At 35.2% G+C, this 23982-nt stretch overlaps 1 protein-coding gene across 1 annotated transcript in view; it reads right to left on the bottom strand.

The window, feature by feature from the left end:
* LOC134540351 (helicase domino) overlaps positions 1–23982 on the bottom strand; it is a 329560-nt gene that overhangs the window by 91483 nt on the left and 214095 nt on the right. The window contains exon 31 of the mRNA XM_063383024.1: positions 6847–6882. Coding sequence (XP_063239094.1) covers positions 6847–6882 — 36 coding nt within the window. The remainder of the gene's footprint in view (positions 1–6846; positions 6883–23982) is intronic.

Raw genomic sequence — 23982 nt, 5'->3', positions numbered from 1 at the left:
GTCCGGTCCACTCATAGTTTCTATTTACCCGCTCATACTTCCGTAGGCATATTTTACTCCCATTTTTTCTATCATTTTAGGCTATACTTGAATACTGTGTTCGGTAATTAGTCAAAGGCATGATGCATATTGTGTCATGCAGAAATTTTACGTGGTTAAATACTTTTTTTGTCATCCAACAAAAATCCTTATACTGAATAATTCTATTAAGGTACTGATTTATTACTTAAAAATATTGAAATTCAAGAGACTTGCACTGTGATTATTCGGAATATATATATACATATATACACATATATACACACACACATACATACATATATATAAATTGGTTTTGTATCAGTTATCACAGCATGAGGTACTCAAGGTTGATTTTGGGGTTCGCTCCTCACTACCATACTATCATTAAAAATTAATTAAATAATTTAGATAAGAGAAAAGAAAACAAAAACACAACAGTTATCTGATACTATTTTACTTCCCATGCTGTTGAACATCATCTCACGTTTGTTGACTGTAACATATTTTTTGAAAGTTCAAGATGTCTAATTATGTCTAGGGGAGACCCGGGCAAGTTGGACACCCCGGGTAAGATGGATTTAATTTATTTCTCAGGTATTCTGCTAGATAGCAGCACTAGTATTTTGTTGTAAAAAGATATTGTCCTGCTGTATTGACCAGCAGAGTTGTCGCCATCATGGCTGTGTTTGCGTAAGACTGGGACGAGTTTTAATTATATCAAGGTAAATGTTTTCATTTTTCATGTATCAAAATGCTTTTCTATTTGACGCAGTGTTATACTATATATTTTAAAGATATTGAGTAAAATATTCCTTTTTTATTAAGCTTTCAAATGCTTGTTGTCGCAATAGTCCCGTTTGCGTTGTTTTTATTAGTGAAATTTTTTGTTCCCGAGTGACGCTACTGGGCAAGATGGATAATTAAAAGTTAAGGTAGATCAACTCCTGTCATATTGGATTTTTTAACTTCTCGAAGGCACAATTGAGGCGGTCAACGTAAAAGGGGCACATTGGTGTAAGTGCCCTTTTTAAGCAGAATTCATTTTCTATTCCGCTATGTTGTTAAGCATATGTAGTAAAATTTTCAACTGGATATAAAGAAAACTGAAGTTGGTACACCTTTTTATAGTAAGACGTGCAAACACACTAGTCTATGTGCCCTTTTTAAGCAGAACTAATTTTCTCTCCATGTTGTTTAGCATAATAGTAAATTAACTGAATATGTTAAAAACTGAAGTTGGTAGGTACACATGTTTGTAGTAAGATGTGCAACAACATGACAGTACACTGTTCTATGGTTTTATTTAAAGTCTGTGTTTATATTTTGTTGTTGTGAAACAATGTGTCTTGCAAGTTAGATTTATTTCACGTAGTTTTTAAGATGAATGGGTGTAATGAGAATACTGTAGAATGTGATTGCACATCTGTAAGAAAAAGGAAGATTGTTAATAAACAAAAGAACAAACATCATGAGGAAGTGAAAAAGAAACGTGCTCGAGGAGAAGGTTATGTTTGCTCTTCAGGGAAAATTGTGTGTGCCAAAAACTTCACATTTGTTTCTGACTGTTGTCAAAAGAAGTGTTATGAGAGGATGGGTTTTTGGAGCACAGGTAAATATGTTTAATTCGTTTTATAATGGTCAGTCAAAATGTCTTCAAGATTCTTATTGGGAAAATGCATGGAGGTTGCAGCAGAACCTAAGAGGAAGATTGTACACCAAAAAAAGCCGCAGGACCACACTTGGATATATGTTATTGTTGCAAGTGGTTGCAGGATACCAGTATGCCGTAAATTTCTTTTAAGTTTGTTTCAAGTATCTGTGAAACGTCTAAGAGTTATTCAGAAAAAACTGTTATTGAATGAATCTTTCGAAGAGAAGAGATACACTCACAATAATCGACCTAGAAATATATCTGATGATGTGATTGAAATGATGGGTGTACATCTTAGTATGTTACCTCATGATGAAAGTCACTATTGTAAAGAAAAAAGTAACATGTTGTATTTTGACAATACACTCCTCACTACAAAAGATTTATATGACATGTTTACGAAGTAGGTACTACAAATAAAAATGTAGTAAACCTTTGGGGATGACGTATAAGACTTAATATGAGTACTTCAAAACACGTTTTCCATGCAGTGTGCATAAACCAAAGACGGGTGTATGTGATTATTGTGAAGAATGCAAAATCAAGCTGAATAATGACTCCAGTGATCCATGTTGTCCACTCTTTGAATTGCACAAAAGGAAAGTTCAAAAACGTAAACAGTTGCGTGACAACTACAAAAATAAATGCAAAGAAGACCGGTTACTTCTTATAATAGAGTTTTATTATGCTCAGAACTATCACATTCCAAAATTGAATGTAAATACTCAGTTTTATAAAAGAATGTTTTGGCTGTACTGCTTCAACGTACATGTTTTCAATGATGATTCCAGTTATTGCTACTGTTTTACTGAGTGTGATGGAAAGAAAAACCCTAATTCTGTTGTGTCTTTTTTGTACGATTGCCGGAAGAAACAGTTGCGTAAGTTTTCTCTTGTATCTACAATAGTTTTCCTCTCAGATGCAGCTGGAAGACAGAACAGAAACACGACTGTGGCAAAATTTTCAGCCTGGTTTGCCAAGGTGCATAATGTGAATATTGTACATATGTTTCCTGTACGGGGGCACAGCTTTTCTCAGTGTGACCGCAATTTCAGATTGATCAGGAAGAAAATCAAGAAAAAGGAAGTGATTGTCTTATCTTGAAGCTATGGTCACATGCCGAATAAGTCCTTCGCCATTTGAGGTTATTATGGATAGGGGTTTGCTGAAAGATTGGTACAGATATCTGGCACAGTTTTTCTACACCAAGCCTATTTCCACACACAAATTTTCTTTCACCATCATGAAGTATGTGATTATCAAATACCAGAGGAATGGTGCAATTTTATGTTCTCAGTCCTACACTGAACTCTTTGATGTCTTCCGTATCTGGAAACCTGCTACTGGAGACTTCAAAAATGCTTGTGCAGAGCTTTCGCCATGGCCAGAGGTCAACGAAGATGATGTGAAAAGCCTGTTTCGTTTTTTGAGTGAGGATGACAAAGACTTTATTGTTGGCATGATAAATCATTGCTAAAACTTCCAAAGACTGCAATAATCAGTAATGTTTCCAACATTAAAAAAGTCTTACTTTAAAGATATATGTTAGATCCCTTTGTAAATAAGCCTATAGTTTGTACCACATAATGTTTCCAGATTGTGACAGTTCTCTTCTGAGAAAACGGACTGTAAACAGGATTTCAAAGTCTGGGTTTTTCCAAGAAACTCCTAGGGATTAAAGGTCAACACAATGGGGCTGATAAGCATCTTTCAAAATCTGGAAACCTTATGTAGTACAGACTCTACAATTCTATTGTATTTTTCAATAATGTCAAAAAAAACATGTATAATGAAGTAGCAAGATGGGGTTGTTTTTTGAGTTATTAAGATTTTATTATTATTATTTATGTTCGACAAGGTTGTTTTATTTTAAGTAATTTTTTTGTGTATTTTAAGTACTTTATTGTAATTTTAATATGTCGTAACTGTCACAGTCAGCAACAACAATCACAACAGTAAAGTATTTATTGTTACTAAGCACACAAATTGCATTTATTTTTGCATTTTTATTATAAGCAAAAATTAATAATGTAACAGACAATATGATTATAACACAAACACTTTTGTTTTAAACGTAAGGAAATTATCATTTAGATCTAGTACAATAGTAAATCTACTTAATGGCATTTACATATCTAATGTTATATGTTCTACGTAAAAAGGGCTCATAACATGCAATTTAAAACTATTTGATATATTATTAAATATAATATTTATCAACATATAATAAGATTATTTAGTATAAGAAACCTGTGTTATCCAGTGCTTGAGATACTGTACAATTGGTAACAAACATAACAATATTTAAATAAACAGTGAAATATTAAAATCCATTTTTCTCAGAACACACATATAGCCAAAGTGCCCTTTTTACGTAGACCGCCTCAATTTAGGTATAACTTACAACGATTTATAGACATTTTTAACAATGTAGTATAATTCTGCCGATACATATTAATATTAATTATTTGTTTATATAATTGAACATAAATAGTTTGTAGGCCCTAAATGTGAACCCTTTTTTATACTGATGTGGCTATATTCAAATTAAAACCATCTTGCACAACATTGTTTACCTATTCGAAACTTTATATTTTACAGATGGTGTACACATATAAAAGGAAAAGTGATCGTGGCAGCTGGGAAGAGAAGGACATGGAAGCGGCCCTCGCAGCTGTTCAAGAATTTGGTGAGACTATACTAAATGCTTCAAAGAGCTACAATGATCCTTATGGTACCTTGCATCGGCACCTGAAGAAAGGAACTGCAGTGAAGTCTATGGGGAGGTATCAGCCGGTTATCACTAAAGTTCAAGAGTTGGAACTGAAAGAATACATTTTAAAAATGTATTCTGTTTTTTTTTTCCGGATTAACAAAAAAATAATTCGTGGAACTAGTTTTTGAATTCGCCGAAGCAAACAAAATTCAACATCCATTCAAAAAAGGTTGCGTAGGAGATGACTGGTTCAAAGGTTTTAAACAGAGACATCCAGACATAACTTTAAGAACACCTGAGCCAACATCAGTGGCTCGTGCTCGAGGGTTCAACAAGCCACAAGTAAACCGGTTTTACGATTTATATTATGACGTATTAAAGGAGCACAATATCAATGCAACAACACTGTTCAATGTGGACGAGACAGGAATCCAGACCACAACCACCAGACCTCCCAAAATACTGTCCTCGACTGGCAAAAAACAGGTGGGAGTAATCTCTGGCTCAGAACGAGGGACTTTGAGCACTATCGTAGGATGCTGCAGTGCTGCATGCCAATTCCTTCCACCATATTTCATATTTGCAAGAAAGAAAATGGTTGACTAGTCACTCCGGCTTTTCTAAAATCTGCATCTGCTAAAAATGCTGTTCATGGATTTTCAACAACTGGATTGTGGCCTTTCAACAGAAACATTTTCGGAGAAGAAGATTTTGCACCAGCGACAGTCACAGATCGTCCTCATCTTCTTGACGAACCAGTTCCAAGCAAGGATCAAGTTGCTGGGATCAATTTGCCAGGATCAAGTTGCCAGTATAAAATTGATATGATCAGGTTGCTAGAATCAAGTTGCTAGAATCAAGTTGCCAGCATCAAGTTGCAAGATCTACAGACACACCCAAGCAGTTCTTTGAAGACATGGAGGCATGTTTCTCTAAAACAAGCCCATTTCAGTTTGCGGCCGCTCAACCGTATGTAACTTGGAACGACAAACGCGAAAGAAAATGTCAGCGATCCGAGATCCTTACAAGCACCCACAAAAGGAAATCCAAAATATTTCTTAAATTAAGAGTCTACAACATACAGCACGAATCAAGAAGGCATCTTCTAAAAAAGTTGATAAGGCAAATTTAAAAAAACCAGAAAAACTTATTGTAGAAAAAGAAGTAAATGAAGGTGAAACTGGATGTTTAGTTTGCACAGACACATATGCAGCCTCTGCTGGACAAGGAGGGTGGATTCAGTGTGGTGACTGCCAAGACTGGGCACATGAAGTGTGTACATCCTACACAGGTGTGGAAGCCTAAGTATTGTGATTTATGCCAAGAATGTCATTATAGAAGGCTAACGACAGTTTTTGTAACATTTGACAATTTTAGTGACATGGTTAAATAACTATCCATCTTGCCCGAATCCATTATCTATCTTACCCAGGGGTAATAGGCAAGATGTTTTTTTTCTGACTTTCATTTTTACGTGGATTAAATAAGTTTCTCATTTTTCATCTAAATGGTTTTGTGGTATTTAGTTTTGTAAGTATTGGGTTAATAAATAAAGCAGTTTATCAGTCTCTATGACTAAAAGTTTCACAGGAATGGAGCCTTCAAGTTAGGCTATCCATCATGCCCGGGTTTCCCCTACCTACATTCAATGTATTGCACTTAATTCATAGCAGGGTGAATTTTTTTTTCACCTGTTATGTTTACTTGTAGCATTATTTTGTAAATAAATAATTCAAATTTTTGATCATCATTAATTAATTCAGTATGTATTGAGTAGTGTTTCATGATTGAATCTCATTTTGTATGCTATGCACGCTGATTATTATAAAAAATATGTATTTGGAACCCCCCTTCCCCTGTGTTAGGCATAATTGTAAGTGAATTTCACACTGTAAATTAATCACTCTAATGCTTAGTGGCTGAAAAAATAGCATCTATTATTGTGAAATAAGCATTTTTATTTCCGAATATTATTTAAAACATAATATTTACATTCTAAATGCTTTTAAATGATTGTCAATATATAAAGATACCTATGAAATGTAAAATTAATGTTTCTAATATATTCGGTTCATAAATTTGTACAAACTAAAATAAGAACAGCCTATGAATTTTGTATATTAAAATGTTACATTGATATTAGAATAAATACTTGTTTAAATCTTCTTCAATTTCATGATTTCACTTACATTCCAGTGCTATATGGCATATTACCACACATTTTAGTGTTATTTTTATTTTATTGCAATCCACCTATGTTTAACCTAGTGGGGGTATGTAATATTAACTAGATCTCGCCTAAGGATCACTTCCAATATCACAATAAAATATTGAATCATAATAAAAACATGTTACCTAAAAAGCTGTTAGATTATGAACGAATCAATAATTTCAGAATAAGATTATGCAGATGCCACAAAAAGTAATTCATACCAAGCAAGAATGGACATTCACTCACCGGCATTTGCTCACTGGTTTTGTCAGACACCCACACCTGCGAAACAAGAAACAAATGACTCATCAACTGTCTATTTTATATGTGTACAGATAATTTATTCTCAGAAACATCAACACAAATAAAATAACTACAAAAAATGCAAGTATAACAATTATTTGTAAAGTGTGTATACATGAAAAAAAAAAAAGCCAATTGGAACCCTTTACTTTCAAATATAGACTGTATGTGCCAACTATTACAATATTATGTCCCTTGCAAAAAGGTGAAAGTTAAACTCTTTAACACTATCAAATTCATCCAGAAAGCATTAAATCATCAGCAACATGTCTAATTGTTAATTTATTTCTTCCCGTTCAGGTCTCACAAGCTGTTTTCATTTTTACAGAGAATTAAATATTACACATAACACATTTTATAATAGTGAAAGCTTTACAAGGGACAAGTAACTATCAAAACCAGCCGACTAGATAGCCAGTTAACGTTTTGTTAGCAATCTTTAACAAAAATGTTCCTTGTAGAAAATCAACGCATGTCATTTTTAATTAGCCATATGTATAAGCGAAATGCTATTCCAAGAAATGATAACATATACTTAGTTAACAAAAATTGCAAACCAAATTAATATGTTAATAGATGACAATTATTTCCTAATGTCTGAATAAACAAGGATAACGGTTTGGTCAAAAATAATGAAGTGGCAATGGTTGAATATTTTCTCTGCTTCTTTTACTACCTTAGTTTTATCACCCACAGGAAACAGCATGATTTTAAAAGCAATAGCATCTAAACTGTTTTGATTGAAAAACCATTAATAATGTTATGCACAAAAGTAATTGGACAGGAAAATGAAAAAAATTAAATTTCTTTAGTTATATTCGCTGAAAACAGTGGCACTTGCTCATAGAGTACACCACTCTCACGACCACCTGCATTCGTCAGTGAGCTGTGATGCGCCGTTTCCCATTCTCGCCAGCAATTAGCCCACCTGAGCACATTTACCTTGTGCAAATCTTCAGAAGAAGGGGGAGAAAAAAAAATATATATATTGAAAACTGCTAAAGATATCCAAGTGGTGTCCGTTATGAAAAGCATTTAAGAATACGCAGATAGATGTCTAAAATAATAAGATTAAATAACTTTTGAATGCAGAAATACTATAGGAAGTCTGTAATACTGTTAGAGGTGTACCAATTTGAATACTTTCATTGGAATCAGCCAAAAAGGCTTTATCAGATGAGTTATTGGTATTTGCAAATAGGGAGACAGATAAATTTGTATCAATGCAAACTACAACTGGAAAAACTACCAAGATTTCAATAACAAAATAAAATAAAATAAAACCCTGTGCGTGGAGTCTATGCATGATAGAAAATAAACTTCTTGCTTATTAGTTATAGACAGAGATAAATTACTAATATTTTTTAATACAAGAGATAATAATTCAGAATAGTAAGGACTAATGTAAAATATTAAATGAAATAACTCTTTTCCACACAAATAAATAAATTGTAGATTCTTCGAATAAACAAAATTTTTTTTCTTAAATTTAAAATAAACATTGAATTTAATTAATTCCTTAACTTGAAGCTTGCAGATAATAAGGTAGTTTATGCAGCTTAACTAATTGTCCAAATGGACGTGTGCAGTCTGAGGTAGGTATCTGGTATGTGAAAATTGACAACATGACATAAGAATAGGACCTAGCTCAAAGCTACTTTGTTGAGCCAGTCATCCAAAGCTAAACTCTGATAGAGAATTATTCACACCTCTTAGTTTAACTTAACACATTTACACACTCGTGGGCTTGTAAAAGACGATGTGTGATTTTGGTAATCAAATAAAAATTTGTAACAAATAATTACCCATGTCCAAACTAAAGCAGGAAAAGCATTATAAAATCAGAAATATTTCATTTTACAGCTAAAACAATACTCACATAACACTGTGTAACAATACTGAATTACACAATAATTAAATTAATAATACATACATGAGAGAACAGTATTTTCTTTCGAACATGGCTGTTGGCCCAATGCATGACAATAAGCTCTAACCCCGCTGTGTTGCCCTCTGCCCAAATACTCCCTAGGTCGGGGTGGCGTCAGGCGTAGGCAGGTTCCTACCGCCGCGACCCGCCTATCCCTGCAGCATGGCGGGGTTCAACCACGTGGAGCCCGCTCAAGGCTGCTCCAGCGATCACCGCCCGCGCCAACGGCCCCGGAGTGGGGATAGTGCGACGCCAACCCCCGACAAACAACCGCGCACGAGAGCAAGAGCGCAAGCATGCTGCATCACTTCTACCTTTCCCTGCCGTCTCCTCTACCGGTTCCCCCACCACGTACCTAGCTATTTACCCTCGTGAGATCTTAATTTTTGTAATGCTCGAAAACTGTTTCCGCCTCAGCACAAAAGTTTCACTTCAATAAAACACAGTACCATTTCTAATGTTATGTTTAGATTTACATTTATATTATTGCCGAGCTGGTCAAATTCTCGATAAATTTATAATATAGAATTCCAAAGATTTGCGAATCAAAGAGAAAGATTGAGTGAAACATAGTAAATTTAAAAAAAAAAATCAACATTAAGAACTGTGAAGTTTGCTATATCTATTTGTTTTTTCCTTCATACCTATCATGTTACCAGTACTTAAGATATTGTACTTTAAATATTTAACTGAGCAAATAAAATTATTTTGGGATGCACAGTTTAAAAAACAAACCTTTAAAGTGGTGAATGCTTCAAGATTTTAGTTGATATATTTAATTCCTTGTATATTAATTAATTTTTTTTTTACCCTTTAAATGAAATTACATTCAGATACTAAGGGTAGATTCAAAGTACTCTTATGTGATTCAAATTCGAGATTCATATTCGTAAAAATTGGGAATCAACCCATTATTAGTCATGAGGAAGATAAGCCTATGAGTTTTCTAGGGTCTGTTAAATAACCCCCATGATCCAATGACAAAAGCACTATCAAAACAGCTCTTTACAGTCTATCTCATGACTAACTAATAAAGCTTATTATGCATGATCCTATTGCCAGTACAGTCTCTGCAAGAGAAAGGACCGATAACAAGAGAGAAAGAATGCACAAGGTGAACATGCTACATGCATTTCCTTGTGTCTCAATTAAAAGGTACTCCTATAGGAACTCACAACTCTCCTCTTCCAAGTTTGTCTAGAAGAATAGAACACCAGTGTTTTAACTTTCTCTCCTGAAATTACCCATATTTTTACCATTTCGAATAACATTTCCTTTGCCATTTCAACTGTCCGTTCACTTCTGCCCACAGCGAGTACCTACGTTAGGTAGGCATGGGTAGTAACAGACCAGGCGAGATCAAGAAACTGAAATGACTAGTCTGTGCCGTTTGTGTTTCTGAAGAGATTACTCTGGCCTTGTCTGTGAACAAAATCCCCACTCTCTTTTTTATCCTCTCTCTCTCCCTGTGTGTGTGTGCGTGTGTGTGCGCGCGTGCGTGCGCGCGCGCGTGCACACATAATTCCTGTATGTGCACCAAAAGAGTGAATGAAATGAGTTTTCTCATTTCGAATCGCTGCGAATGTACCTTCCAATATAAAGGTGGGCTCTTACAAACCATGTAGATTTTTAAATTTTTTATTTTCTCAACATTACTATTAGTTAAGGGCTATTTCTGTAAGTTTAACACGATACATCTATACCTCTCTTCAATTCATTGTTCTGTCACACTTATTTTAAAAATTTATTTTTAAAGTGTCAAATAATTGCATTTAAAATTAACAGCAGTAAATTTTTTCACAAAAACTTGCACAATTTTTTACGCCCATTATATTACGTTTCATAAATATCTGTTGAAAATATTTGTGACAACGAATGTAAGAGATGTATAGTGTTAAATTTATAGAAACAGCCCTGAACGAATAGAATTGATGAGAAAATGAAAAAAAATTCAACATGCATTTAAGGCCCTATATCAATGGTATAAGAAATCCTTGGCTGTGCATGCCAAAATGTCACATGTGTCTAACCTTATCACAAATAATAATTTACACAAACAGATCATTTACCAAAGTATGTAGCTTAGGCCCTATTGCAAGAATGATGGGTCTCTGGTCTAACGTCCTACTGTGTTTTAGCACCCTCAGTTACACCTCCCAGTAAAACCATAACATATCTCAACCTACTGCTGATGTGGTTTGTGAATCGCCTGGTGGCTTGAGAATAAGAAACATTGTTGTATGATTAACAGGTCTATTTCTAAAATACATTACGAACTGAACACTTACAACCCTATTCATTAAATGAAAGGTACATTATCACTAATATCACCTTTTGTTTTTATGTACAAAAAACAAAATTCCACAATTCCAAATAATGTTTCTTTTGGAAGGGACTGCTACTATATATTATGCCACTGGTGACCACCCTAGATATAGAGAACTAGTAGTGCAGTAAAGTGCATGAAGAGTAACTGAAAATAAATGTTATTTCAGTCAAATTAGCTACACCATTATAAAACTGTAACAGAAGAGTGCCTGCCTGTCTGTTCGAGTATCACGCAAAAACTACTGGACTGATTTTGATGAAACTTTATATTAGACTTACAAACAGGTATAAATTTTATTTGTTATAAATGTGAAAAATGGGATGTTTGGAAGTTTAGACATTTGGATGTTTGAATGTTTTGTTACTCGAGCACGTACGAAACACTGAACGGATTTGGATTAAATTTGCACACAGCTAGCTCATAACCTGGATTAACACATAAGCTTCCTATAATTATCAAATTGCAAACCTAAGAGAGTGAAAAAGCATAGTTTCAGTTTTATAATTGGAAATCATAGGTAAGTCATATACATAAGTGAGTGTGAGGTATTTCTCTATGTCCACCACACAATCCTATAGTAAGGTGTTAGGAACTTCCTATTCTTCTCCTAGGTAAGACCCGTCCACTTGGTGAAGCTCACGGCGGCTAGTGAACAAACGGCGTTGATAACAGTTTAGTTTTCAATTGCCTCAAAAGATGGCATTGCCTTTTATTTGAAACTTGCTATCGTTTGGTGCGTCCGTCACCTCTTGCCTAGAGGTTACCTGTCTTCCCACAAACAGGAGGTGAAAGTTGGTGTCCCTGTTTTGCTATGCACAGCCTCGATGCACCGAGATTGTGCAACGGCACCAGACTGCATATCACCGAACTGTGGAGAAACATATTACAAAGGAGTAACCAAAGGTGAGAGCATACTGATTCCCAGCATCCCAATAATTAGCCTTTGCATTTTAAGAAGCCTGCAAATCCAGAATTAAAAATGATAAGTTCCAGGGCCAAAAATTGAAAGTGGCAGGAATTTATTTGGGCTCCCCATGCTTCTTGCATTGTGAGCTCTATATTGGTTCTTCATGAGTATCAAAGTGGCTGGAACTTATACAACCTACACGGAAAAAATATATCATATAACATTGACTACCAAAATAAATTCCATTAAAGAGTGAAAAATCAATTTAAATTCCGCAACTGTACCACGTCGATGAAGCGCACAACTACAGTACAAATCAGACTAGTCTATCTTTTCCTATTATTAATTTCCCCTTTATATTCATTCCCCTCTGTAACCAATCCTAAAGTCCAGGTAGACAAAGTTGCATCAGGCAAAAGCATGTTATAAAATCAGATAGGTACTTAATCTATACCAAAAACTAAAAAAGACTTACGAATAACTTTAGTTAATCTCATTTTAAAACAGTTTTCTTATGAATTAAATATTTTATACACCTGACAATTAATTGTGTCCATTTCTGAAGCAGAATTTTTTGGAATCTGTCACATATTTTTCTCTACAATGGTAAAATATCAGCAAAGCGAAGCCACGGGTTATTAGCGAGTTGTAAATAATTACAAGTGTTCTCAACATTTTTTTTGGATTGTGGGAAACTCCCCCCCCCTCCCTTTTTATGACAATTTGGGGAAAAAAACAAATCTCAACTGTTTGGTACTATAACCCGACAAGATAGAGCTGGACCTTTTACTGCGCATGCGCGAGTTCCCGAGGACCGTCGAGGGGAAGTAGGGGAAGGGAGTGACTCCGCCCTTGTCCTTGTCCGTTGCGTCGGCCCGACTTACACGAACACGGTATCGTACCCACGCAGTTGGCCAGTAGCAAAGTAATCTCTGTACGAAGAAATAACTCTTCGCCGCAGCTTTGCGCGGGCAACACTCAAGTATTTAATAACTTTTGTATGTATCTGAGCTCATCTCGCTCAGTCTAAGTTGTACGCCTATTGTTAAGAATGTAAAGAGTAAGGCTAAGTAAATAAACAAAAAACCCGCAACAACAAAAGGATGGCAAGAAAAAAACTAAGTTATTTTAAATGTAATAACTATTGAATGAGATTATTGGGAACTAGGATTTCGTCAGCTTTTTCCAATACGCCAATCGTCTACAAAGGAAACGTAAGTTATTTAACAAGTTATTTTACAAACACGAATAACCAACTTTACTGTCAATTAAAACAAACAAGGCAGACGCCCACACACAAATAAAATAAACGCAGCGAAAAAGTAAACCCGGGGCCTGAGATACACATTTTGAGCATTTTACATTATCGGAAAGAATTTGTTATGAATTAAGAAGGCGGACACTCCAGACAAAAACGCTAGAAAGTTCAGAGTTTAAAAATAGCTATGATGCGGTCTTGCGTCGTTCATTATTTAGGAACCATCACATCGTTCAACTGTTGTTTAAATTCTGGAAAACATGGTTACCATCAAGAACGCCAGAGTCGGGATTCGAACCCGTTGACAATTAGTTTTGCAAAGGAATTTTTGTAAAAGTACAAAAACATTTATAACTATGTATAACAGGGAAGTACGGTTAAAATTTATTTGAACGCGACTCACCTATTCCGAGCTCGAGTCTGAGTTCAGATATTCGGCCGTTTCTGTAGCGCTAGATCCTGTGTCACCCGAAGAACTTTCGCCACATGATGAGTCAAGATTCACTATTATCTTGTCGATTTCGATGTCCACTATTGCATCGTTCTTGAAATATTCGGCTTCAATGTTTTTAACGTGATCACAGCACTTTTTCCACTGTACCACCATATAGGAACAAAATAATTTCTCACACAGTTTTCGTTTATCGTCCAAAGATGTTGATATTTCCTCGCAAACTTTTGCTTTGAAATCTGCCCACACTAGTTCAATCGGATTCAAATCCAGGTGGTATGGAGGCAAACGAATGGTGTCATGGCCACACTCCTCTATTATTTGATCCACTTTGAATATTTTTGTGCTTTGGTGGGATTTTACCAAAAGTAGCAAATCGGCTTTGGTCATGTGTGTGGAGAATTGAATGTTGTTGGCTTTTAACCAGTCTTGGATGCCAGATTTCAGAGTAGTGGTTGTAGGCTTTTTATTTATTTGGACATTGTGGTAGCTGGCATTGTCTAGAACTATGACACTATTTTCAGGTAAATTTGGAAGTAGCTTCTGTCTTACCCAGGTAGAAAAATGTTGGTAGTTCATGTCATCATGATAATCACCAGACTTTTGTTTTGATTTGAAAATTAATAAAGCATTAGAAACAAAGCCTTCTTCTCCACCAGCATGCACGATTATCAAACGTGGCCCCTTGCCAATTGATTCTGTTACACCTACTTCAGTGCTCGACTGCCAGCAGGAATTAACGCAATGTGTTGCATGTAGGTATGTTTCGTCAACATACACAATATTTCTACCTGCATTTCGATATGTACGAATTGTTTGTAGATACCTCCCCCTCCAAGCAGAAATTTCCGGTTTTTCTACCAAAATCTTTCTTTTTGATTGGCATTTCTTCCACCTAAATCCTATACGTTTTAACAAATGCCGCAAGTACTCTCTACTGCAATTTAAAACTCCGCCCTCTCGTAATGCCCTGGCCAGTTTCTTTAATGTTGGAATTGTTTTTCTAACGGTGTAAAACTCGTGAATTTTCCGCCGTATAGCGCCGCACGTAAAGTCATCTACTTCGATTCTTTTTTTTCGCTCCTTATTCTTTCCCGTGGGAGTAGAAAAACTTAAACTATTTTTGCTTTTTACTTTACCTTCTGCCAAAATTATTTTTACAGTTGACTGAGAAACCCTTGTTGCAGCACTTGTTGCTTCGACAATGTTGTACTTCAAATTATGTAATCGCTTTTGCTCTTTCAAATGTGTCGCCACATTGTACACAATCTCCCGTGCCTGTCCCCGCAACGGCGTGCCGCTTAAAATCCGTGACTTATGACCCGACGTTGATGCCATGGATAGCGTTGGATCGTGTAACTATGACCGCGAGCTGACGGCACCGGACCACTGTTTCCCGGAAGTGAGCGACAGCTCAACTGGCCCCCACCCCCGCCAGAAGCTTCGGTCACGTGACTGCCACCTCCCTCCCCAGCTCTTCCAAGGTTCTTTTGTAACTTGTCTGATTATATATATAAATGGTTCAGTTCCTATTTTTCTATTTTACAACATTCAAAATAATTTTTGTTTCTGCAACCTGTCTATAAGAACAAATTGAAATAAAATATGCCTAGCTGCTTAATCTCAACCAGAGACCTAGCTACTCAACTATATACCCCTCCCCCCCCCCCCCCCCTCCCCACAAAAAATATCTCTCTTCTGAGGGGGATATAGAGCATATTAACAAATGATAATTCATGCACTACAACCATTTTGGCTAGCTTACAAAGAATTTGTTAAATTAAGTTACAATTGCATAATACACATTAAGAAGAGTAAGAACATCCAATTCAATTACATTGTTCAAATTGTTTTGAAATTCAAACGTAAGAGGTGGAAGATGCAGCAATATTTTTCATTTTTTATTTTATTCAGTACATCGTATGCAGGACCCGCTGAACGAACACCTACTCAAGTGCATGAAGTTGTAAATGGAATTTTCTCTATGTAACAAAATAGATAACTGATCTTCGACTGGTATAAAACTTAGGTATTTGTATTGAATTTTAAACTGAAATCCTTGTAACGTTCATGATATCTTCATTAAGTACAAAATCCAGATCCAATTCACCTAACACACGTTCAGGACCACAAGCAGGCCGGATTAGATATACTGACATTATTAAACATAAATATTTTAAATCAGAATACAAAAACAAATATTCCTCATGCCATACATAGGACTAATAAAAATATAAACTTCACATGTTTGAAATATTTACAGCAGCCACACGTGGATATATGAAGCTTAAATTTAGCCTTACGTGTGGGGAATGAAAGGATAAGTGAGATACACTATAGAACGCCCCACTCTTAAGATTGCAGCGCGGAAGTAAATAGACGATTTCTCTCTCTTTCTAACACACCCCAAGTTCTGTTAGTGCAGTCCTTGTTTCTGAGTGAGGTGTTACCATATATCATACAAATTCAAAATTGTATTTTTGCATATTGTAAAGGATTGAAATATACATTTTGCACACATAACTGTATTTTAAGGAGCAGAAAAAATAAAAAAAAAAATCAACTTCATCACTGGAAACTGAAATACGTATTTGTATAACATCAAAAAAGATTAACCTACAGGTGTATTTATTTCAGATATTTTTTGTTAATACAGTCATAGTTTAGGATGCCACCTAATAAATTTCAAAACTAAAACTATTCATGTTTCAGTTTAATAATTTTTTTTTTCCCTCCAATCCAAAAATACATTTTCTCAGAAAACTGAAACATGAAAAAGTTGATCAGCAGCAAAGTTTTTTACTATTAAAGTTAGATGGGGGTCAAAAGTGTGAAAGATGTTCACCATGAATGGAATTTGTTTTTAAAAGCAACATCATCTCAATTGACCCAACACTTTTTGTGTTCATAGCTGAGAAAACATGTGTTATCGGCGCAAAAGCACGCTGCAACAGAATCTCACTGCAGCTCGCTCCCAAAATGGTGTCTGTAAGAGGAAACACTGCAGTGTGTTTGGAGAAGTGAGGTTCTGTCCTGCACGCAAGTTCAAAGATAGGGCTTCCCTAGTCCGCTATTTTCTTTAACATGCATTTCTAAAACCCAGCCTGCCAGTTATTGCTGTGTCTCGCGACCAAGTGAAGCACTGTGTCTGGTAATGTAACAAGTTACAATTTTGACTGGTTATTTATCCACATGTAGTTTTATTTTCAGCCTTCATTTGGATTACATAAATATGGAAAATGGAACACCAAAAATAAACTAATCAGTAGACTATGAGATAAGGAGAACAAGATTGTGTTGAAAGCATTTAAGTATTAAGAATAAAAAAAAGGGTGTGAACAATGCAATTACGGAAGCTTCCACAAAGCAACCGACTGTTCTGAACAAACCATTTACACCTTTAGGATGAAACTGCAGAAGCCTGTAAGTAAGTACGCATGGTAAAGTAAAACCAAAAGGGAAGGCAAACAGAAAAATTCTCATAAACAAACTTACGATGGCATTGCACAGTTGGTTACGGGTGATTTTCACACTTTTTCGTTTGCTAACATTCCTCCCACTTAAAATGTTATCTTAGCAAAAGTGAATAGTGACGATTCATGACCAGATTCATCTCGTACCACCCTGCATGGGTTCCTTCACGACAGTATTCAAGAAGGGGAAGCAAGGCAGCATTCATAGAACGTGACAACATACCTACTCGAGAGACATAAAAAGGTTTAGGGATTCGGGAAAGCCAGTTATCTATATAGATGGGTCATGGGTAAACAAAGAGGTCAGCCTTCAAAAAGCACGGAAAGACACAACAGCGAAGAGCGCTCGGCAGTCAGCCATTGAAGGCCTTGGTTCAGGCCTTAAACTTCCTACAGGACGTGGTGCATCTTGCATCAGTGCATGCAGGTAACGAAGTCGGTTTCGTCCAAAATGCTGCCCTTACTTTCTTGTGCGAAGGAACACAGATGGCGCTCACTACGAAAGTACTGCAAATGGGTATGAAAAGTGGTTTGCTGAACAACTTTTGCCAAACACTCCAGAGGGATCTGTTATTGTTATAGATAATGCGTCACACCATAGCAGAATGTGTGAACCGATTCCCGTGCAATGTTGGCGTACGGGGGATACAAGACAGAAAAGCATTTCTTATGTCAGTATGATTTAAGCGGGAATTGCTACACATAGTAGGACAGAAAAGGAATAATTACAAAAATTACAAACTTGAATAAATAGTCAAAAGCATAGGTCAAACTGTACTTCGCTCACATCACTGCGATCTCAACTCTGTTAAAATGGTATGACTACCCTAAGTGACATCTTTCAAAGAATGCATAACACATCTTTCAAAGAATGCATGAGAGATACCTCTAAACATATTATGACTAAGTATTGAAAGAAAACTGGAAAAATTACGTAGAAAAGGTAAAAAAATATAGAAGAGCTGTGGAGAGCTGATAAACTTCGAGATGATGAGAGGTTTTTAATAAATTTAGCCTCATCCAATTCTTCCCAGTCACCCAAACCCTTTTCTTCTGGACAGCCCTATGCTACTCTTAGGGAAGAAGTCTCAAATTTGGTCAGCTGTATCAATGGTGATTAAAGGGTAAAAGATAAATGATATTAATTCCTTCATAACGTTCAATTATTGTATGAATTTGTATCAATAAATGTGTGTGAACGATTTCTTCGTGGCAAGTTTTAGGGATGTGCGAATCCTTGATTTTCAGTTCGGTTTGAATCCGATTTGATTCCCTGGCAATATTTGAGACATGAATCCGATTCCGAATATTAAGAACAGAATAATTAAATATAACTGATTAATTTAAAAATAACGTGTGTTCTCTTTTTTCTAACTGAAACTACTGGCAATTATTTATTACACTAAGATTGAAATGTTTATAATTATGTAAACTTAATTAATAATAAACACTTTAAAATATGAAAACCAAAACATATTCGATTCTCCAACTTAATGGTAATAAACTGCACACCACAGGGAAATCTGTTTTATAAACGTTTCAGCAAACAAAACCATTTTTTCTCCAATAAATAGCCAAGACTTTTTTCCTTGTAGGTATGTAATTGTTTTTAGTTTATAGTTTGCTATACGACGAATTTCGTAATTATAGTTTAAGCTCTTAAAATCTCGAAATTCTTTTAATGTCACTGTGTTAATTATTTAATTTACATATCTTTCTTTGATACATCATATTATAAATACTTACGTAAGAGTAGCCTAATTTTATTTTTCACTGCTAGTATTTTTGAGCCGTATTAAATTAATTTATAACTTTTGTGAATATTCGTAATACTGTTCGAATTCATGTACGTACAACAATTCCGGGTTCGGGTAATAGTGGATTCAAACCGTACCCGAAAATATTGGGTACTCGCACATCCCTAGTAAGTTTAATTTATTAAAAAAAAAAAAAAAAAAAAAAAAAAAAAAAAAAAAAAAAAAAAAACAGTGTTGATTACAAATTTACAAGTGTGATAGTATAAAATATTATAAATTACGATGTGAATTCTTAAAATAATTCTTGCGCAGTCATAATTCCAAAGAAACACATCTCCTGAATTTCAGAATGTGTAGAAATGTGCAGAGATTCTGCAACAGTGTGTGCCACAAACCGCATTCTGCAATCTGAGAGCGAGACGGTCTACAGCAAGAGACTGCAGTCACATCGTCTCTACTAGCAAAGTGAAAAGGAGTGTGTAAAACTGAGGCCACTTCGCAGCAATGTTGCACATGGACCTACCGACGGCACGATTGGTGCGACCAGTGCCACTAAAAACTGCCTCAAATTGGAGTTATTTACTTGGAAAATTTTTGAATAAATTGTTTTTCAACATCTAGGTGCGTATAACTTAGTAGTTACAATACAACCCTCTACAATTCATATTATCATCGTTGACTAGCAAACAATTGTTGAATTTATTTTCATGCTGTTTCTTCCTTTTTCACAATTTCAAACGACTGAATATCACCCCCCTCCCCCAACAAACACCAGTGGCGAAATAATGGGCCAATTAAAGAGCACATGCTGTACAATTTTTTTCATTATGATTGCCAGTAGACCACAGAATATGTATGTGTATAAGCTAGTCATTGTGGCGTTCAGCTAGCGCAGTAAACTTTGCTGTGTTATACCATGCTGTTTGGGGATTCTAAAGAGTTATGCAATCCCAAAAAAAATATGTTTTACAGTCTCTCTCTTATTAATTGTAATAATGCATTTCCTTCATAAACTTTGCAGAAAAGACTGTAATCACCACTCAGCACAGCATTCTATTGGCCAATATTTTTGGAACATCTATACTACTAAAGGCTTATGTTAAGGGCAATACTTCTTTGCCACTCCCACTAGCAAAGGTGGCACATTCTCAATAGGCTCGTAATGTTATAGAGTAGGTATACTCGTGTGCTATCCTGTTATATTCCTAAATCAGGGTGTCCACACAAATTAATAATAAAATTTCCTAGACTTTCTATGACCAAAATTAAAAATGATCAAACTTGTTTTTTTTTTTTTTAAAAATAATTAACATATTTTCAAATCTTGTTTTAAAGAAATAAAGAAAATCAAGCCTCCCACCCTCCCCACAGATGGTCTAGTTCAAACAGAACACTGCCCATGCTATTTTATAATGTGTGTGACCATGCGCTAATACACCATCCGGATATATAATCTTCAGTCTGAGTGAGAGACTTCAAGATATTTTACTCTCAAATACTAGCACTGGGAAATTTCAATGACCTTTCAACGATTCAAAGTAAAATCCCTGACTTTTCAGACTGTGAACATCTTGTAATCATAAAAGCCCTAGTTTGCACTGTTACTGTTCTCCATTAATTATACACACACACATATAAAACTATATTTAAAGTATGCACGCTTAACCAAACTTACAAACCATTCAATCAAGGTTCACTTCACAATATCAACTGCAGACTGCACGGCACAACATACCCTGGTGACTACATATGTCATCCCTCACACAAGCATGGCTGTACGAGTAGGGATATCAGAGGAAAACCTTACTGCTTAGTTGGAGTATCAACCCAGGTTGCTGCCCTTGTAACTTAACTGGTTTAATTAATGATTTATTATTTTAGCTTGTATTCAGTACTATGGTTAAGTTTTCTGATATTTAAATACCAGCTTTATATTTTTTTGACGTGACGTCTAATAAATCGATGAACGCCAGCTGCACACACGAAAAAGTGTCCCATTACGCACATTGTCCTGTTACGCTGTGTACCGTTACGCTCATTGTACGCTTAAGCCGCATCTATCTCTCTTCCACTCGATTGGAACCACCATCAATTTGACTTTTTCGAGGCACATTAAACTTGAAACACTCCCATTCGTTTCCTACTTTTCCTATCATCGTCCTATCCTTAACAGAATAACACAGATTGTAAGAAGTTAAATAGCAAATATGTATAAAAGTTATAGTTAAAATAATCTCTTCCTTACAGTAATAAACATATTTGAATTAATGAGTGCAAATAAAAGTAAATTTATCAATTAAATTGTAGATTTCATTTGTATCCATACAAAATAGTGATAATTCATTTTTATTCATAAAAGTATGCAATCATTTCATCAATGTTTTGTTATGACGTCACGTTAAACTATCGTCCGAAAACCGACTTTACAGACGACCAATTTTTTTTACAAGGTATTTTGTGTGTTTGTAAAGTGATTTATGATCAAAATATACACTGTTTCATGCTTGCTTGCTTGCTTTATAGTAAACTAGCTGTGCCCGCGAATTAGTCCGCGTGGAATAGTGTCTTTAGGGATCATTTTTAATTATTTAACAAATAAGACACATACGTATAAATACTTTAATGAGCTATTTGCAGTATTTCATTGCAAAGAGCTTATTAAATTATTTAAGTATATAAGTACATAAGGTATAAAGTATTAATATGAGTTAATTTAAGTACATTTTTATTGAACTACGTTTTTTGTTTTCCCATCTTTTCCAAAACATGAAAATTTTGCGAATTTGATACACGTGAGCATGCCACACAGAGTTGCCCATGGGAAAAACTTTTATTTTTAAAATTAACTCCTGCAACTGTAAGCGTCTGTCCTTGAGCTTTAATGATTGTTACTGCAAATGCTGCTTTCAGGGGAACTGCACTCTTTTAAATTGAAATGGCAAATCTGTCGAAATTATTGGAATACGGGGTATCAACAATTTTTTCTCCTTTTGCCATTCAAGTCATGATTATAGCTTTTATAATGTTGTGCCCCAGATGTGTAATTTGTAGCCGTGTACCATAACATAGTCTTGGCGCGTCAAGATTTCTCATTAATAGGACTGGAACACCAACTTTCAGCCTCAACATTTATTCAAATAGAACCTAAATGAATTAGTATTCAACTACTTTTATTGACCCAAATAAACAAAACCTCTATACTATAACATTTTACAATTAATTTAAGAACATAATCAAAGCAAAATAAACTTACTTAATTATTTAAGAACATAAAGAACACAAAAGATTATGAAAACTACGTATTACGAAAATACACACGCAAGCCAACTACAAAATTAATGACAACAATGGTATTAAGTATGATTCACAAAAACAAAAATTGTACCGAGATTGTTTGTTATTACAAAAAAAAAAAAAAAAAAAAAGGAGTTACCGTTCTCAGGTACCTAGCTAATGTCCAAATGTACAACAAATAATAATGTCGCAATAACATCTAACTAAATTCGAAAGTAATCTACTTTTGAATGAAATAAACAAAACAATGACCGAACTAAAGAAAAATAAACAAAAAATTGTGTAAGCAAATCGAATTGTAATCAATTTCCAGTGAATAATAATGAATTTGCAGCGGAAAAAATCAGTATTCGCATGCGTGTGGCACAGTCGTCTGCCCTCACGTGTCTGCCTGTTCGGGTAAGCACACTCATACATATTTCCCCACCTACACCGCGCCATGCCATACCACAACACGCCCCCCCCCCCCTCCCAGCGGCTGCACAGCGCTCATTGTGTACGGCGTGGTCCTTGGAAAGTTTCTTACTTACGTTAACTTCAGTTTCACATTTTTTAATGACTCCGTAAATGTTACATCAGAATAGCTCTAATATTTTGTCCTCTTGTCGCAAACTTATTAAACATTCACATAAAGCTTACATATTTCCATACAAACTTTCATCCCCTATTCCCTATTGTTATTTTACACCCTTGAGGGTAAAACTTTTACAAACTTTGAATGTCATATTTATTTATATTGAATCAACAGCCAAAAAATTAAGTTTCAAGCATCTAGCTCTAAAAATGACAATACTTCCATACAACTTTTCATCCCCCCCTTTCAACCCCTTACAACCTTTTTTTCGCATTAAAAAGTAGCCTATGTCTTTTCTCAGGCTCTAGACTATCTGTGTACCACATTTCATTTAAATCAGTTCAGTAGTTTTGGTGTTAATGCATGACAGACAGACATTTACTTTCGCATTTATAATATTAGTAAGGATAAGCCACTTGAAGCAAATTTTACTCTTTTTTTTTTTTTTTTTAAACCATAAATGCATGTTCGCATAGTTTTTTTTTTTGCCATGGTTTTTTGTTTGAATGAGCTAATGCAATAGTTTGTCGGTTGCATAAGAAATAGAGAGAACAGAGAGTTCGGAGTTTGTCGGAGTGCTGTTGCCATGTTTGACTGATATTTTCCAATGTATTTTTGCGATTGGTTGGGACAATTATCTCTTCAGTCAGCATCTGTATAAGGTACCACGAGGTCGTTTTGTCAGGTGGTGGCTCACAAATAACATATTAATGTCAGTCGAATGTCTTTCGGAATTTTTACATATAATTCAGTGACCAGTCGTAGGTATTAACGCAAAACAATGCGTGACAATGCCATTGTTCCGAGGACCGAGTCCTTCAGCTTGAACCCAGAGTTGCAGGCAGCCACAGGACTTACTTGCACACAGTTTTTTAATATTCATTTTTTGGAACCTACGAACAGTCACTTTGTTTTTTGAAGTCGGTGAAGGGTTTTGTACAACCAATTTGTGTACTCTAAATGTATTTGTTTTCGTGGTCACAAGATGATGGCCATGATGACTAAATTTTCTTCAAGCACAAATAAAAAAAAAAACCATGAATATTAGGTTGTGTCTGGAAGATTTTCACTAACCAATCGTTGACAGTAACATTTCTTCTGGAACT

The sequence above is a fragment of the Bacillus rossius genome, chromosome 16, assembly GCF_032445375.1.
Source record: "Bacillus rossius redtenbacheri isolate Brsri chromosome 16, Brsri_v3, whole genome shotgun sequence".
NCBI classification, from domain to species: domain Eukaryota; kingdom Metazoa; phylum Arthropoda; class Insecta; order Phasmatodea; family Bacillidae; genus Bacillus; species Bacillus rossius.
Note: the sequence above shows the minus strand (reverse complement) of the source record. Positions and strands in the feature narration are given on the sequence as shown.